Consider the following 18,871-nt stretch of genomic DNA (forward strand, 5'->3'; position numbering starts at 1 on the left):
TCTTTGCTGATGACACTAACCTATTTTACTCGAACAGTAGTTTGCTTGCTCTGGAATCCTGTATCAATGAAAATCTTCTTCATGTTTCTAGCTGGCTTGCTGCCAATAAGCTCTCTCTAAATATCGATAAAACAAACTTCATCATTTTTCATCCACCACAGAAAATCTCTAATTATACTCTAAGTATTAAGATAAATGACAAATGCATCAAGAAAGAGAAGTACATCAAATATCTAGGCATCTATATTGACTCCCATCTTAGCTGGAAATATCAGATACTTCATATAGTTAAAAAGATTAAACGTTGCATTGGTGTTCTCTCAAAAATAAGACATTATGTAAATATTTCAGTCCTAAAAATGCTTTACTATACATTATTATTTCCATTTCTAACTTACTCAGTTGTGACCTGGGGCAACACCTATGCAACTACTCTTAAGCCCCTTTTTATACTTCAGAAAAGGGCAATTAGAATATTAACTTTTTCTGATTTTAGGACCCCTTCAAATCCATTGTTCTACCAACTTAGTCTCCTCAAACTTCATGACATTATCTATCTTAACAATGCACTGTTTATGTATGACTTCCATTCAGATCATTTGCCATCTGTCTTCAAATCATTTTTCACAAATATTAACAGGATACATCAATATAATACAAGACTTGCTAGTAGGAAGACTTATTACCTGCCTAAGATACGCACAAACTATGGCAAATTTAACATTCGCTTTCTTGGTGTAAAAATCTGGAACGATATTCAGGATGATTATAAATTTAAATCTCGCTCCAGTTTCAAGACACTAATGATCAGCTCTCTTTTAGATCGTTACAAAAGCTAATTCTATTATTGTTGTAATTTACTAACTTAAGATTCTCTCCTATATATAAATGATCCCTACAACCGACCTCCCCTTGCTTGTGCGTGTTTTGTTCTTGTGCGTGCATCTATTGTCGTCTGTTTTTCGTTTCAGTTTGTATTGATATTATATTGATGTATCATGTTGTTTACCTATGCAATTTTCCGCTTGACCTAGCCGCTTAAGCTCGATTAGCTATGCTATTTCTTAATGCGGCTGGTGCCCAATTATAAAAATTATATTTATTTTTCTCCTTTTCTTATTTAATAAGTAATATCTGTATAATAGAGGGTGCTAATAAAAATATATTTATATTTTTTATTTCTAGCTCTTTAGCGGAGGTCATGAGACTGATACAAAGCTCGCGCCTGCGGTCAGCAAGACTTTGGAGCCCGCTGGTTTCCAACGCCTCCTTGTATCGTAGATGGGGTAAAACGATACGGAGGGCCCTCTTTTGGATGCCCTCAACAATGTCGACAAGGAACCCTGTTATGTTAGCCCATACTGGACCTGCGTACTCCACAACAGTTCTAATGAGTACACAATAGATGGCAATAAGATCCTGGACCGGTACTCCAGATTTCTTAAGGAGCCGGAGAGCGTAGAGCCTTTTGTTTGCCTTCTTAACTACATAGTCTACGTGCTTATTCCACGATAGATCTGAGCTAATGTGGACGCCGAGGATTTTGTAGCTTTCAACCCTTTTAATCACGGAGCCCATGAGTTGCAGGGCATTAACTGGTGAGGGCTGGTACTGCAGGAAATTAATGACTAATTCCCGACACTTTTTGGGGTTGAGCCTCATCCCACGCTCCGTAGCAAAATTGCAAATATCATTAGCAATAAATGGCAGATAACTTGGCGAGCACCTGGGAATCACTTCAAAGATGGTGGTGTCATCAACATACTTAATGCGATATGGCCAAGTGCTCGCCAGCCTGTTTACAAGTATAGCAAACAATAGTGGAGCAAGCTTAGTGCCTTGTGGTATGCCCCCATTAGGGAACACAGGCGATGAGGTGTGGCCACTGATTTTGACGCGCTGTGGTCGGGCTGTGAGAAAGGCAGCAATCCAATTTTGGAGATACTCGTTGACTCCCAGGAGGTCGAGCTCAGACATTAAGACGTTATGGTCGACTAAGTCAAAGCCCTTTGAAAAGTCGGCAAAAAATATGCGCACATAATTTTCGCCTCTTTCAAGCGATTCAAGGATGCAATGGAGAAAATACACCAGGGCCAGCACAGTAGACTTCCCTGATACAGAGAACTGTTTAGGGTCAAGCTTATCCTTGACGCATGCGAATAGCGAATCAAGTGCAAATCCCTCCATAACTTTAGCTAACTGAGAAGTAAGGGTAATGGGTCTAAGGTCCTCACTCAGAGTCTTTGGAGGGGAGCACTTTGGCACTGGATGGACAATCGACTCCTTCAGTTCTTGGGGAACAAAGCCTTCCATCAATGAGGAATTGTACAGGTTGCAGACGACATCAGACAGTTCAGGGGCAAATTCCTTCCATATGACACTAGGGACTGGGTCAGGTCCAGATGACTTTTTCACTTTGATGCGACTTAGGGCTTTAAACGCCTTTCCAGGGGTGATAAGCAGTTCAGGGGGGACTGGCCCCAAGCAGGTAACTTGCTGGCTGATGGGCGCGAAATTAGACGTAAGACCAAAGAGAAACTCATTGAATCTTTCAGCAAGAATCTGGACCGACGGGGTAGAGTCATCCATCAGCTGGTGCCACCACTCATTTGAGACAACAGAGCCACTCAGACATTTGACTTCCTGCCACCAGCGGGAAATATTTGACTCTTTAAGCGCAGCAACTTTGTTGGAATAGTATCTTTCTCTGCATACTTTACACTCTCTTTGCACTTGATTCCTGAGTTCTTTGTACAGGCGAGAGTCTTTACCGAGGGTGGTAAGAGCCTTCTGTCTGCGAGCAATCAAGGAACAAAGTGATGTCCCAATCCAGGGTTTGTTTGTGGCACAGACTTGAACTCTCTGCAAGGGAAGATAAGTGTTCACAGCGCCAGTGATGACAGTATAGAACCGCTCAAATTTCTCCCTAGCCGTCTGAAGACTCAAGATGGTATTCCAGCAAAAATGAGTGATCCAGCGGCCAAAGGCGTCCAGGTTGCTGCGCCGCAAGTTTCGTCGCCAGACAGAGCTCTTGTGGGCTTTGGGGTTGGTAACCGACAAGTTGGGCTTGATTAGGATTGGGTAGTGATCGCAACTACCCATCTTGGAGAGCTGTAAAGGTTGCTGAAAGTACTTTGGTTTGTTGGTCAGACACCAATCGAGTATACCGGTGTCTCTGGTCAAGACATTTATTATCTGAGTCAGGCCGGTCTTGTGAGTGACATATTGAGCCTTAATTCCGGTGCTGCTTGGATTGAAATCGCCTGTGACAACTACAAGGCCATCGGGGTGCTTTGAGAGGAAAGACTCACAGTTCTTGTCGATATGGTCAACAAGTTGACGATTCATCTCTCCATTGGAAGGAGGGTGGTAGATGACTCCGATAAGCAGCGTGGATACACTCCTTGGAAGCCTAAAGGGTCTAACACTAATCCATAAAGATTCAATGGAGAGGTCTTCAAATTCTGGTAACCTCCTACAAGGGTACTGAGAGTTGATATAGGTACAGAATCCACCGCCCCGACTTGTATTCCTGTCATTTCTAAAACACAGGTAACCTGGTAGGTGGATTAATGGATCGGGATGAGACTCATTCAGCCAGGTTTCCGTTAAGCAGATAATTCCCGCTGGAAATTGCATGATGGCTGCGTATAATTCGTCTAGCTTCGGAAGAAGTGATTGCATGTTTGCTATGATAATGTCCGGGATGACTGGGAAGTGTGCTGTTTGCGAGCTGGAAGAATTGGTGGGGCAGCCAGAACTGAGTTGTGGGTGACCTGTGGAGTCGACGGTTGTCACAACAGGAAGACCGGTGCAAACATGGCGACTTTGTCTTGGCTTTCTTCGTGATCGAAAGGGCTTCCTAATTCCAAGATCACCGAGTTTCTGCCATAATTTGGGCTCCAAGCGTTGTTTAGGTTGAGATTTCCTTATAGTCTTGAGTTCTTGGTTGCTATACGACCAGCCAGTAGATGCAACGGGTTCAGATGTCAACGTAGCAACATGGCTTCCTCGATCGACGGCCTTCAAGTGGAAATAGCACGGAAGGAACGACCAGAAAGCCAGGATAGGCAGGCAGAAGTATACCGGTACAACATTCGATGGATTGTTAATCATCTTGACAGTCAAACGCCTTCAACTAGCAATGACACATGAAAACAGAGACAAGATTCACCAAGCTACAAAAGCCGTGGCAGCCATTTTGGGCGCCGCTGTACATGATGAGTAGTGGCTGGTAACCCGACACCAATGGTTTCCTGATCAAAGGCAGGATCTGGACATAGCAACAGTGGTAACGTCTTTACTAAAGCTGGTGCCACAAAGGCAGACACTGGACAATATGTCTGTACTGCAGTAAACACCGTCACTGGAAACATACAGACAAGGACAGCATCCACTATGTCATGGTCAAATGTAAGTGCTCTATGATGTCAAATGTAAGTGCTCTATGATGTCAAATGTAAGTGCTTTATGATGTCAAATGTAAGTGCTCTATGATGTCAAATGTAAGTGATCTATGATGTCAAATGTAAGTGCTCTATGATGTCAAATGTAAGTGCTCTATGATGTCAAATGTAAGTGCTCTATGATGTCAAATGTAAGTGATCTATGATGTCAAATGTAAGTGCTCTATGATGTCAAATGTAAGTGCTCTATGATGTCAAATGTAAGTGCTCTATGATGTCAAATGTAAGTGCTCTATGATGTCAAATGTAAGTGCTCTATGATGTCAAATGTAAGTGCTCTATGATGTCAAATGTAAGTGCTCTATGATGTCAAATGTAAGTGCTCTATGATGTCAAATGTAAGTGCTCTATGATGTCAAATGTAAGTGCTTTATGATGTCAAATGTAAGTGCTCTATGATGTCAAATGTAAGTGATCTATGATGTCAAATGTAAGTGCTCTATGATGTCAAATGTAAGTGCTCTATGATGTCAAATGTAAGTGCTCTATGATGTCAAATGTAAGTGATCTATGATGTCAAATGTAAGTGCTCTATGATGTCAAATGTAAGTGCTCTATGATGTCAAATGTAAGTGCTCTATGATGTCAAATGTAAGTGCTCTATGATGTCAAATGTAAGTGCTCTATGATGTCAAATGTAAGTGCTCTATGATGTCAAATGTAAGTGCTCTATGATGTCAAATGTAAGTGCTCTATGATGTCAAATGTAAGTGCTCTATGATGTCAAATGTAAGTGCTTTATGATGTCAAATGTAAGTACTCTATGATGTCAAATGTAAGTGCTCTATGATGTCAGATGTAAGTGCTCTGTGATGTCAAATGTAAGTGCTTTATGATGTCAAATGTAAGTGCTCTATGATGTCAAATGTAAGTGCTCTATGATGTCAAATGTAAGTGCTCTATGATGTCAAATGTAAGTGCTTTATGATGTCAAATGTAAGTGCTCTATGATGTCAAATGTAAGTGCTCTATGATGTCAGATGTAAGTGCTCTATTATGTCAAATGTAAGTGCTCTATGATGTCAAATGTAAGTGCTCTATGATGTCAAATGTAAGTGCTCTATGATGTCAAATGTAGGTACCCTATGATGTCAAATGTAAGTGCTCTATGATGGCAAATGTAAGTGCTCTATGATGTCAAATATAAGTGCTTCATGATGTCAAATGTAAGTGCTCTATGATGTCAAATGTAAGTGCTCTGTGATGTCAAATGTAAGTGCTCTATGATGTCAAATGTAAGTGCTCTATGATGTCAAATGTAAGTGCTCTAAGATGTCAAATGTAAGTGCTCTATGATGTCAAATGTAAGTGCTCTATGATGTCAAATGTAAGTGGCCTGTGATGTCAAATGTTAGTGGTCTATGATGTCAAATGTAAGTGATCTATGATGTCAAATGTAAGTGATCTATGATGTCAAATGTAAGTGCTCTATGTTGTAGAATGTAATTGATCTAAATGCAAAACGTAAATACTCTGTATGGCAATGATGATTTGGTAAGATCTGTTTACACGTACAATTTGACGTACATTTCGTTATCCACTCATTTTCATCCCCTACCGTTCCAGGCAAAATAATGATTTTAACAAATACACAACACTTCTTGCTGACTTCAACATGTTTAGATTCTCAAAATTAACTTCGATGCTTGCTTTAAATCATGCTATTATTTTCAAGTTATGTATACATAACATAAGCATATGGTTTGAGAAAAATACAAACTACATAGGTTTCCCTACAGGTCTGTTTCGTGGTTGCCCACTCATCAGGGGATTGCCCACTCATCAGGGAATCCCCTGATGAGTGGGCAACCACGAAACAGACCTGTAGGGAAACCTATGTAGTTTGTATTTTTCTCAAACCAACACTATACACCGCTCTACTTTCGAGTATTGAGCACTTTCTATGAAAGCCTTCAACCATCATTTTAACATAAGCATATGTATCCCTTTTGATTCACTCAGTAATGCTGCTTTCTCTTTGGTGATTTATGGCCAATAGAAGTTAGTTTTCCTTGTAATACAGAGAGGGAGAGACTCGTAATGTCTTTATCATTATCTCCCTATATAGATTCAGCATCATTTTTAAGATAAGCTTCATAATCTTCACTTTGAAGATAAGCTTCTGTTTTTTTTTTTTCTTTTTTTCAGACAAGCCATCCATTATTTCCAGCTACCCCGGTCAAACCGTTAACGAGACCATAGACTTTCTTAAACTGACATGTATATCTGACGGCTACCCCGCCCCAACCTCCACGTGGTCTAGAGATGGTCTAGTGGTGTCACGGACCAGTGTGTATTACAGCAACAGCGTGACCAGGTCAGAGGCGGGGACGTACACGTGCACGGCTACTAATGAGATGGGGAGTGACACAACCACGGTACAAGTCACTGTCAACTGTAAGTGGATAACCTACCAACAGGGTGTGGCAACAATAGTGCGCATGCGCATTCTTTTGTGACATTCTTTCCATTCTTTCTTGAAATTTTGTTTTCCAAGGCACACCTACAAAATGCCCCAACGCCAGTATTAAGATAAGACAAAGGGTCAGGTTTCACTACACCAAAGTTTAGTCCGTCCATCGGCCCTCTTGCCCCCAGCCGAGAACGAGCCGAGAACGAGGCTGGTATTACACAGGGTTCCCAGTGCCTATACAGGTGTTCTAGCAAACTATACAACAGGGTGTACCCAAACAGGGTATACCACAAACAGGGTTTACCTACCAACAGGGTGTACCAGGGCTGACATTTTTTGTTTTGTAGAGTTAATTCCTAAAGTAATGTATAAAGAGCGTTTAAGAAAACACTCTCGCTAAGTCAGGCGATATGTAACAGCTTATTCAATCAAATATCAGTTTAACAAACAAGTTTGCTAATGGCATTGATGACTTTTTTTCTTTTGTTTGGGTCATATTTTTTTAAATAAAGCAATAATACATTTATGAGTATTTATGTTGATTTAAATAACTTTTCCTCTTTTTTTTTTTACTTTTATATGAATTTTCTTGTGTTAACAAGTGACTATAGAATGCTTTGTCTATCTTGATTCTTAAAACTGGCCAAAACTATGTATAACTTTATATAGCTAATTCCTCAACCCAACATAAACCACTGACACTGTTTTGTGTTTGGCATAAGAGAAGTTTATTATAAAATCACTACAAACTGATAAATGAAAAACTAAAATAATAATAATAAACCTCTATGCCACCCTTCACACAAACCCCAGGGTGGGAGGGCGGGAAAAATATGAGCTTGATATATAAACGTTGAAAAGAACAAAGAATTATAGAGTGAAGCTGTGAACGTGTGCTAGCAATCAAGACTAGAGATAACTGAAATACAATATGCTGGCTTGAGCAATTAATCCCTTTAAGCTAGGTGCCCAAAGGGGGGTAAATTCCTCAACCCAACATAAACCACTGACACTGTTTTGTGTTTGGCATAAGAGAAGTTTATTATAAAATCACTACAAACTGATAAATGAAAAACTAAAATAATAATAATAAACCTCTCTGCCACCAAACCACCGGCCAAACAACAAAACAGTGCAGAAGGCCTAACTACTGGCCTGAATGGAAGCACGTAGCTGGGAAGCAAGCGCCAATTTTGATTGATTACTAAATTCTAAATACAATTTGTAAGAGTCACTAGCCCAATCACCATACAACTGTATCACTTCCCCTGGTACTCCGTGGTTAAACGCCCAAGAGGCACAGCCGCGTCGAAATGAGTGACCCCGATATGAGTCAGCATGAGCAACCCCCACTGAGCAAAGCGCCAGACGAAATTCGGTAACAAAACGGGACTTCGTCAAAGCAAACGGGCCTGAATGACCAAGCAATAAAAACAGCGGTTTGCGTGCAGAAGCGGGTACCAGGCGAATCATGTTGTTATAGGCAGCGACCGGACATAATAACGAGCCTGGAATACGTAACAGAGGAATGTGTAATCGACGCTGACCGAACTGAATAGTTTTTGTAAGCTTAAACGTGACGATAAGCCCGTGTTCGTTACACAAAACATCACCCCGTGTGAAATCGCGGGTAGGATTAAATGCCTTAATAGAACGCGGTACGATATTAGCTATACGCGCCATAAGAAAAAATGCAAAGAGAAATGCGCAATACAATGTAGAAGAGTTAGCATCATGTTGAAAATCTACTGTTCGCGCAACTAGCAATAAAAGGCTAGGAGTTACCGGTGGAGCCCTCTGAGGTACATGTGGTATCCTACGGGAAACTCCCCGCAGGGCTAGGGATAAACTAAAATCCTTAGTAAATGCCTAGTCATAACCGGCAAAAAGATGTAATAACTTGACCCCACTTAAATAATTACGAATCGAAGGTGGTGCAATCGAACGACTTAAAAACTGTACATAAAGACAGACCGTATCTATGTCTGCTGGTAATGGAGTCAAGTCAAAATATAAGCAAAATAGAAAAAAGGCCTTAAATTGAGTCTAACCAACCAGGCAAGCGTCTGTAGAAAAACTTCCCCCGGAGAACTCCAAGAGGTAGTTTTAATCATAGATACTCCGTTGTATTCCCGCAGGAAATGACACCACCAAATAATATCCTTGCGAAATTCCGCGGTTAAATTAACGTGAAGATGATTGTATTGAACTGTTCGTAGCAGACTTAATAAGCGCGAGATAAACACCCGACTCTGACGAACACACTTTGAAACAAACACAAGTTTGCCAACTAGGGATTGTAACTCCCGTTTGCGAGCAGTTTTGCGGTTCCTCCAATCATATAAGAGAAGCTCTAACTCCGTTAGCCGCTCAGGACTAACTGACAACGTAAATGAATTCGTGTCTACCATCACTCCCAAACACAGCATGAGCAATGAAGGCGGACAAGCTTTGGAAACAGATTCGATCAGTCCCAGAGAGGAGAGAAGAGACCCCAACTGCTCAAAATCGGAAGTCGCAGAGCTAGCCTCAGAAACCCCAATGAAATCATCCAAATAATTAAATAAAACTTTTCCTTGCTGTCGATGAATCCAAGCTACCGCTGAGGTGGCGCGCTGACATGCCTGAGCAGCAGAGCGTAACCCCATAGTTAAAACAGTGTCAAAATAATAATGTCCATTCCAAATATACCCAAGTAAACGGTAATCGCCGGGATCCACAGGAAACTGCCTATACGCCTGCCGCAGATCCCTCTTATAGAGAAAACAACCCGGGCCAAACTGCACGATCGCTTCCACAATGTCATCTATAGTGGGATAACAAGTCACGAACGGATCTCCCAGAAAACTATCACACAGAATACCATCATTTACTGAACCGCCCTTAGGCCAGCTCAAGTCCACAATTACCCTACGTTCTTCAGAATCTCGCTTGGGAACCGTGTTCAACGGTGAAGTAACAAATCCACCCCCGAAGGGAGGATCCGTAAACGGCCCAGCGACACGACCAAGCGAGACTTCACGTTGTAAATGCTCTGAAACTTGAGCCGCAAAATTGAGCGCACCCCGGTGAGTGCGAGCATCAAAAATAGGAACAGTATCGCCAGTGAAACCCACCGGCCAACCAAACTCCAGGAAATCACAAATCATTTGGTCGTCATAATCATACAACAAAGTCCTCCAAGTATTGATCTTTAGGGAACTTGGAACGGGCAGGCGAGAAACCACAAAGTTCGGGCGACCAGAACGAAAAACTAACTCATGTGCGTACAAATAAAAATCATTCGCCTGCTGAGAGTCACGAGGAAAGGCCGTGGAAAAACCACGACAGTCTAGAAAACCAGCCTCCACCGGCTGAGGAAAACACACATCATGAATATAATCAGCGCCCGTGGAAAAGCCACGACAGTCAGGAACTGCAGCCTTTAGCGGCTGGGAGCAAGCATCAGCATTCAAAGCACAAAACGACATATCCGGAAATGAAGCAACAGTAACGGAAGGAACGCCCCCAATGTCTTGACCAAGGGCGAAGTTTATCAGTTTTTTGATTCCCCTGAAAGCGGACAATCAGATGAATCTTTCATCAGAGACCACGGAAATGCTGTTGACAACAGAAGGAAGTCCCAAAGCTCAATAACAAACCCTTCGACGGCTTGGCCGGTCGCTCGAATGCTTTGAACGCCACGTGGCATCTTATCCCATTCTGCAGTCTTGTCGTAGCAGAGATCTGCTGTGTTGAAGTCAAGAAACGCAAGTGAAACCGCAAGGAGGCCTAAGGCCGTACCAGCAAGAGTTTGAATAAGAAATACTGTCTTGAAAGATTCCCACGCAGTTGATCTGAACGAAGGAAGTCTTTTCCGCCATGATCTGGGATCTTGTTCTTCGGCTTCAGGGGGATCAAACTCACGGAACACATCGTCGGTCTCATCGAAGTTGGTGAATTCTTCGAGCTCATGTCGTTTTGTAGTTTGAATCAGGTTTCGAAGCTCTTCCGCGGTGCCTTCCTCTTCGTCGCCGCGCTCTTTTGATGCATAGTTCTCGATCAATACCACTCCTGTGCAATTTTCAAACAAAAATGCAAATAAAGCAACTATCTCAGCTATCATTGTCGAACTGATGGATTTCCGAGGAAAATTATAGCCACAAAGAGCACTTTTGCAATCAATAAAGTCAATATGAGCTTGATATATAAACGTTGAAAAGAACAAAGAATTATAGAGTGAAGCTGTGAACGTGTGCTAGCAATCAAGACTAGAGATAACTGAAATACAATATGCTGGCTTGAGCAATTAATCCCTTTAAGCTAGGTGCCCAAAGGGGGGTAATGTATAACGAACTATATTTAAAGATAAATTTTAAAAAATACCCCTTCTAAACATAAAGGAGTAACAGCAGTTTTTTAATTCAGATAAGCCAGAGATAGTTTCTTTAACTACCAACACGTCGTTTTGGAATAAAAAAATCCTGAGCCTGCAGTGTAAAGCCAGAGGTGTACCATTACCTCAGATCACGTGGTACAAGCCTGGCGGTCAGCCAATCACAGCTGGAGTAAGCCCCATCTCTGGAGGCAGCCAGCTCCAAGTAACAACAACTCAAGACGCAGGGGACTATGGACAGTACAAGTGCCGGGCGTCTGACTTGTTGGGGTCAGTGGAACGCCTGATCTACGTTACTCAATGGTGTAAGTAAACATAGACTTGGCAGCTATTCCCTTGAGTATTCTTCTTGTTTCTGCTTCATTTTAAAATGTCTCCTACTTTCCCAAAGGGTTTCTCTTACTACACCAAGGGGTGTGCTAGTATAGTTATATATATAAGAGTCATCTTACGAAGTTGTAAATGCTTTGGGGATGTTTTTGCTTTGTCTCTGCGTTATATTCCAGGCTGTTGTGAACATTTCCTACATTCCATTCTGTCACGGTCTTTTTATTTTGCTTCGGATTTCCTTTTTGCTGATATATATATATATATATATATATATATATATATATATATATATATATATATATATATATATATATATATATATATATATAATAAATTTTCTTGAATCCAACATGTAATGTCTCGAAATTAGGCCAACCTCCGTTACCGCAAAGGAGAGAAAGGCGTTTCAGGGAAATATGGCGATGAATAAGCCCGGCGCCTTCTTTTTCCTTTTTGCCGATTCAAAGTAATGATGATGTAATGAATGATGCACTTCTTGTAGTCGTAGTTATCTCTTGGCATCATAGTGATAATGACGTAATGATTGATGCACTTCTTTGTCATAATAGGTGCTAAAAACGAATCAGAACCATTCGTCAGAAGTAGCGAGTCTTGTGAGTAACCCTAATGATCTCATTTTATCAGTGTTACTGATCGTTGCATTACTTTTGAGTAGTGTGATTTGTCCGTGTCACGTGATACGTCTGTTGTGACTTGTCCCATAGATGAGGCCGCCGTTGAGTTGGATGACACATCGTTGCATGACATATCCCTTTCCTCTATATTACCAATAGAGATAATTTGTCCATAAATTGCGTGACATGACCCATAGATGAGGCCACTATTAAATACACCCTGCACCCAAGATTGCGTGACACACCCAGTGTCACGTAGCACGCCCCTATGATTACACCACGTGATGTGCTCGTTGTCTTGTAGGCGTGTCTGTTACTGCTGCTTGTTCGACAGTCATCGCTGTTCTCCTGGTCTCGAACCTGATGTCTTTGGTCTACATATACAGAACAGGTTTGCCAAGAATACATTAATTGGAAAAACTCATGCTTACGATGTAGAATATCAACATTTTCTTATTTCACCAACAGGGAGATCCAAGCAGGAGTCCAGGTATGTCACGTGACCCATCGTCAGATCCGTGCTTTATTATCTTTAACTTGTCTTCTCCATCTTATGCCTTCTTTTAATCTCTTTGTGATTTGTCGAACTTTTTCAAACCACTCCTTGCTAATGATGTGACATGCGTGCCTGGTATTTTAAAGGATTCCTCGAGGGGCTCTCAATATCGCGGCAATCGATGAGGTACGTCCTACCGTCGTTCTCCCATCTTTCCATGACACCACCTTTTTAAATCATATCTCGACAGCCAGGTAGATAGGAAGATGTACAGATGATGTAGAACGAGGGAAGAAGCTGTAATAATACGAATAGGAACCTTGGTGAAGATGGGGATAGGGAAACTATGACGAGTACTTTTGTGAAAATTCGTTTTAAAAAGAACATCATGGAATTGCTTTCCCCAGGACCCAATAACAATGAATACGATTGACCCAGTCACCCACACAAATTCTGCGTCAAGTGACGTCACGTATAAGAACCATGGCAGCCCGTACGATGAAGTCACAGCGACAAGCACTTACCAGTCTTTAGACCGTACCACCCGCACCTACACTGATGGGCGTGGTCAAACACGTGGACCGCGCGAATACGAGGCTGTGGGTGGCAGTGGTCCTGAGAGGGGTGGGGAGGGGCAATACGCGGAACTGACGAGCACGTGTCCAGACTACCAGCCACTGCACATCTATGGAAATGTTGGTGGAGCGAAAGGCCACAGAGACATGGGGACGAATGCGTAAAACACTTGTGCTTATTCCAAACTTCTGGGCCTAGACCTGAGTTGCGCGAATGGAGGTGGCAATATGTAACGTAAATGATATTCATTGAATGGAGGTGGCAATATGTAACGTAAATGATATCCATTGTAATAAATGAGGGAAGGGGGAGGCAAGCATTTATTCCTATCAAGGCGATAACAATAAAACAGCCAGACAAAGACGAAGACGGGAATATGCAATCTCAAGCAGGAAACATTTGTACTTTCCTTTAGCTCTCAAAAATTTTACATCGCGCCTCATATAACTCTCAAGTACAGGGTGTTGCAAGAAATTCTCCCCTAATTTTGTCTTTTTCTTTTAGCTGTCTCAAAAACTAGTTAAAATTATTGATAAGGTCCTGAAGAAATTAAAACACCGTGACGTCGGTTTAATAATTCTTAGTTTTGAGGGATCCGGACCCCACCCTGCTCATGTGTCGAGAAGTGTTCGACTCCGGTTGACCCTTAATTGGTAGTTAAAAAGACAATAAATTTTGTGCGTGCATTTGGATAGAGAAGCTTCTAGATGGATCTAGTGACCAAAGGATATCAACTATGTTGATCCATGATCCGTGCTTCTCTGGACCCACCCTGCGTATTTCTCTAGACCCGCCCCTGATCTTGGTAATTTTGGAAACGTGGAGGAAAAAGAAATCTAAACTCTAGTGTAAAATATACAACGACACAAATCGCGCGCTCTGATTGGTGAAGGGTCCATGTGTTATTAGAGGACACACACAAACAAGGCGTCACAATGCGGGCGCTCCCTACAACTAGATTGTAATGGCTAGTTCTCACAAGGACGCAAGCGCAAACAAAAACGGAAGCGCAACACAAGAATGGGTCAAACATAAACGCAAGCGCTAGAAAATCAAGCAGATGCGTTCTCTTGCGCTTGCTTTTGCGCTTGCGTTCCAGTGAGAATCGGAAAATTCAATGCGGTGCGCTTGCGCTTACGTGCGCTTAAGTGCGAACCAACCTTAAGAAATCACATTAATTGTTGTATTAAACAAGTAGATCTGATTTTTTGTACAGCGTGTCATAAACAAAAAAATTCGCGACGAGACGCAGTCGTCATCTGTGCATCCCTTAGAGTAGATGCTAAGGCGCCTTCCTAAGTCTGAATCTACGCTCTCATTATCTAACATTCCAGCTGCAACGAGAGTGGATAGCTTCTGTCTGTAATTTAATTGCCTAGTAGTGGGCTATGTCAAAAGCAGACTAAAGAAGCTGAAACGTCAACCGGGAATTGAATATCAACAACCGCGTATACACGACGAGTACACCCACGCCTACACGCCGAGTACACCCACGCCTACGCACCGAGTACACACACGCCGAGTACACCCACGCCTACACACGTGGAGTACACCCACGCCTTCACACGCCGAGTACAGCCACACCTACACACACCGAGTACACCTACGCCTACACGCACAGTAAACCTACGCCTACACGCCCAGTACACCCACGCCTACACACGCCAAGTACACCCACGCCTAAACACCGAATACACCCACGCCTACACACGCCGAGTACACCCAAGCCTACACGTCGAGTACACCCACGCCCCACACACGCCGAGTACACACACGCCGAGTACACCCACGCCTACACACCGAGTACACCCACGCCTACACACGCCGAGTACACCCACGCCTACACACCTAGTACACACACGCCGAGTACACCCACGCCTACACACGCCGAGAACACCCACGCCTACACAAGCCGAGTACAGCCACGCCTACACACCGAGTACCCCCAAGCCTACACACGCCGAGTACACCCACGCCTACACACCGAGTACACACACGCCGAGTACACCCACGCCTACACACGCCGAGAACACCAACGCCTACACAAGCCGAGTACACACACGCCGAGAACACCCACGCCTACACATGCTGAGTACACCCACGCCTACACACGCCGAGAACACCCACGCCTACACACGCCGAGTACACCCACGCCTACACACCGAGTACACACACGCCTACACACGCCGAGTACACCCACGCCTACACACCGAGAACACACACGCCGAGTACACCCACGCCTACACACCGAGTACACACACGCATACATACCGAGTACACCCACGCCTACACACCGAGTACACCCACGCCTACACACGCCGAGTACACCCACGCCTACACACCGAGTACACACGCCTACACACGCCGACTTTGTGACTCGCACCCTAATAAATGAAGCTGTTATGAAGTATCACGGCCATATTTTTCCAATGATGCAGTTCGAATCCTTAAGGACTTGCAATTAGACATCCGTCTGTCCTGTGGTATACCGAGCGTTCGAAGGATGAAGTGCGGAAAGGATTATTGCTGGTGGCTAAAGGTCGGCCACGCAAACACGTGCGGCCGGAGGTGCATGGACACCTACTGCAAGGTGCACCTCCGAAGCCTCCGTAAGGGCAGCCCCCTCCCCGTGCCGTGCAGGGTCTGCGGCATAGGGACTCAGTCGGAGACGCGGTTGTGCCGCCCCTGCGAAGCGAATCGTGAAGGGCAGAGGATGCGTGGCATCGAGAGGCGCGCTCGGGGATGGTTCGCACTCGTCCTGTCTGACATCGCAGCCCGCAGTACGGTCAATTAGAGACTGGGTGGCACAGGGCATACCCAAACGCTCAGTTAGAGACTGGGTTGCACAAGGTGTGCCGAAACATAGACGCTTGACAAAGAGGCGCCCTTCGTACTGGCAGGGCTGGTCCAGAACATCCTGGACGAGGACATCCCCGACGATGTCAAACACAGGCTGCTTAAGCCGCTCATACCGGCGAAGGTGTGGACAGAGGAAGTCGACCCTTTGCTGCCGGGACGGCGGCAAGAGGGCCCGGAGGGCTTAGACCCCGAGAAGTACTATTCTCTCTTCGTCGGGGCGCCCATCTTCGGTTCCCAAGCGTGGATGCCACTCTTCGGGGCCGAGACATAAGCGCCGGTGTTTACCAGAAGATTCTCGATAGCATGCCTGACAAAGAGGCGCTCGCCGTACTGGCAGGGCTGGTCCAGAACATCCTGGACGAGGACATCCCCGACGATGTCAAACACAAGCTGCTTAAGCCGCTCGTACCGGTGAAAGTGTGGACAGAGGAAGTCGACCCTCTGCTGATGGGACGGCGGCAAGAGGGCCCAGAGAGCTTAGACCCCGAGGAGTACTATTCTCACTTCGTCGGCGGCGCCCATCTTCGGTCCCCAAGTGTGGATGCCACTCTTCGGGGCCAAGACATAAGCGCCGGTGTTTACCACGAGATACGAGATCTTGGTGGAACAGGTGTCATTGCTCTAAAGCCGGTTATGCCGGGGCCTGATATTAATAACGACGGCTCGGTGTGGTGGGTCTCGCACGAGTGAGAGTCTCTGCGGGCGAACGCAGTGCTTCCGCTGGTGCTCGAGATGGTAGACCCCGACCGGTCTTACAGACTCTTTACGGTCGTTGGTAAAGCCCCTGAAGAGCCATTGGCGCCAATCACAGAGGAAGGGTGCTCGAAGCACAAGATCGGTGGGTCGTTAGTCAAAAGAGGGGGCGCGAGGCAAAAGTGCGAGAGGTGCTGATTCGCTTTATAAACAGGGCGATCCCCAGAAGCACGAGGATCTGGCTGTGTGGGCGTGTTATAGTCACGCACGAAGGCCAACTGTACCGATCGGGACAGGACGGGGCGGCTATCGACAGGGCGTTTACAGACGAGACTGGATATGATCTTCAATGGCTCCCTGATGACCACGCAGCCTACCAAGAGTACACCGAAGCTACGCACTCGATGGGCTGTGCAATAGGGTATCGCTTCAAGAAGTGGACCCAAAAAGAGAACATCAGGCCAACGCCTCTTAAATACAGGGACGTCTGGCGAGCGGCGCGGGTTGAGTCCAAAGTGTGGAATAGCAAGGAAAACTTAGGGGCGCAGCCTCATGCGCACATCGACATGCGTGCGGCGTACGTAGGATGCGAAGACAGTCTCTCCGGCGGCGCCTCGGACTTCATTGATTTGGTACGGAAATACGGCTTCCCTAAGAACGTGTATCGTATCGCGGATGTTGTGGGGCGGCCATTGAGCGAGGTTCTTTAACTGACCGGGGCCATTCAGCTGACTGAGTGGGTGTTCTCTGAGGCCTGCCACCCCTACACTTCCGGGAGGGTAGGACAGCACTTGGAATAAGACGAGGGCTGGATCACCACGCCAGAGCTCAAGGACCTGTTAGACTCGGGTGACCTCGTCATGGCCGCCGCGAGGGAGGTGTTGTATAGCGTCGAAAAAAAAGGACTCCATCAAGTTCCCCCACTCCATCGCGTGCCGCCCCGGCGGCGAAGACTTGCAGTACCCTGAGGGTCAAGATCTCGCTGTCCGTTTCGTAGGCAAGTGCGCTCGCCATGGCGACGAGTCCTCGATCGTAGTCCGCGACCGTGAAGAAGCCGCGTATCTGACAAACCTCCTTGCGGGCATCGACCACTTACTTGAATTCGAGCAAGCCGACGGGGCTCATCTGATCCAATACAAAGACGGAGTCCGGCGCTCACAATGGTACCATATCAGGGCCCTCGTCTTGGCGTACACAAACATAGAGTTGCGACGCATGTTGAGGCGGATCCCTCGCGAAGACGTCCTCCGAGTGTGCACAGATGCCATATACGCAAAGGCGGTGCCCAGTGGTGTAAAGCTCGTGGAGCGAAATCCGAGGTATGGAGAGTGGCGCCACAAGAAGCCTGGGTACGAGTGGCGACCCGAAGCGGCTTGGGGTCCGAAGAGGTCGGGGTGCTTGGCTAGGGAGCCAAGCACTGCGCCAAGTCTGCCGTGCGATCTAGTGGCCGCAACCTCTGCAAGGATGTATCTAGCCGGCCAGGGAGGATCGGGGAAGACCGAGTGGGCGGTGAGCATGTTCCGCGGCCGCAACGTTGTGGTGCTCACCCCCGACGAACGACCTCGCCCACGACCATCGCAACAACCCGCGCCTCGCGGTGAAGGCTCAAACCTACCACCACTACCTCTGCATACCAGCGGAGAAGCCGATAGAGGAGTGGAGACCTTCCGAGCTGGGGCACAAACTCGACCGTCTCGCAGAAGTAATCATCATTGACGAGTGCTGTAAGGTACAGACTAAAGTGCTACGCGCCATCCTAGGGTATCTCGCCACGCGTCCCTTCAGGTAGTGTGTTATGGCGACTATGGGCAGGTGCCGCCCTGGGGAGGCAAAGAGGGGCCTCACGATATTCTCAAGGAGTGGGCACAAGGAAACATCCGCTGGTTCGAGTCCGACTACCGCTGTCTGTGTGAAGACTGCGGAAAGCCGTACAGTACATGCGACTGCGGCTCTGCCGCGCCCTCCTCCAGGCTCCACGACATAAAGGGCTGGATTTGGTGTAAGCCAGATTCCCAACAGCTTGAGGTG

General features: G+C 45.5%; 1 protein-coding gene across 8 annotated transcripts in view; it reads left to right on the forward strand.

The window, feature by feature from the left end:
- LOC116617962 (receptor-type tyrosine-protein phosphatase F) overlaps positions 1–18,871 on the forward strand; it is a 150,992-nt gene that overhangs the window by 32,595 nt on the left and 99,526 nt on the right. For 3 of the 8 annotated variants that reach the window (XM_048732735.1, XM_048732736.1, XM_048732734.1), the window contains exons 5-6: positions 6,615–6,863; positions 11,287–11,559. The exons of 1 other annotated variant lie outside the window; for it this stretch is intronic. In XM_048732735.1, the coding sequence (XP_048588692.1) occupies positions 6,615–6,863; positions 11,287–11,559 (522 nt within the window). Of the gene's footprint in view, positions 1–6,614; positions 6,864–11,286; positions 11,560–12,687; positions 12,710–12,861; positions 12,902–13,122; positions 14,535–18,871 lie in introns of those variants that run through there. 4 more of the 8 variants (XM_048732730.1, XM_048732733.1, XM_048732737.1 and 1 more) reach the window with 4 other exon arrangements.

This window comes from Nematostella vectensis, chromosome 9 (genome assembly GCF_932526225.1).
Source record: "Nematostella vectensis chromosome 9, jaNemVect1.1, whole genome shotgun sequence".
Classification (NCBI taxonomy): Eukaryota; Metazoa; Cnidaria; class Anthozoa; order Actiniaria; family Edwardsiidae; genus Nematostella; species Nematostella vectensis.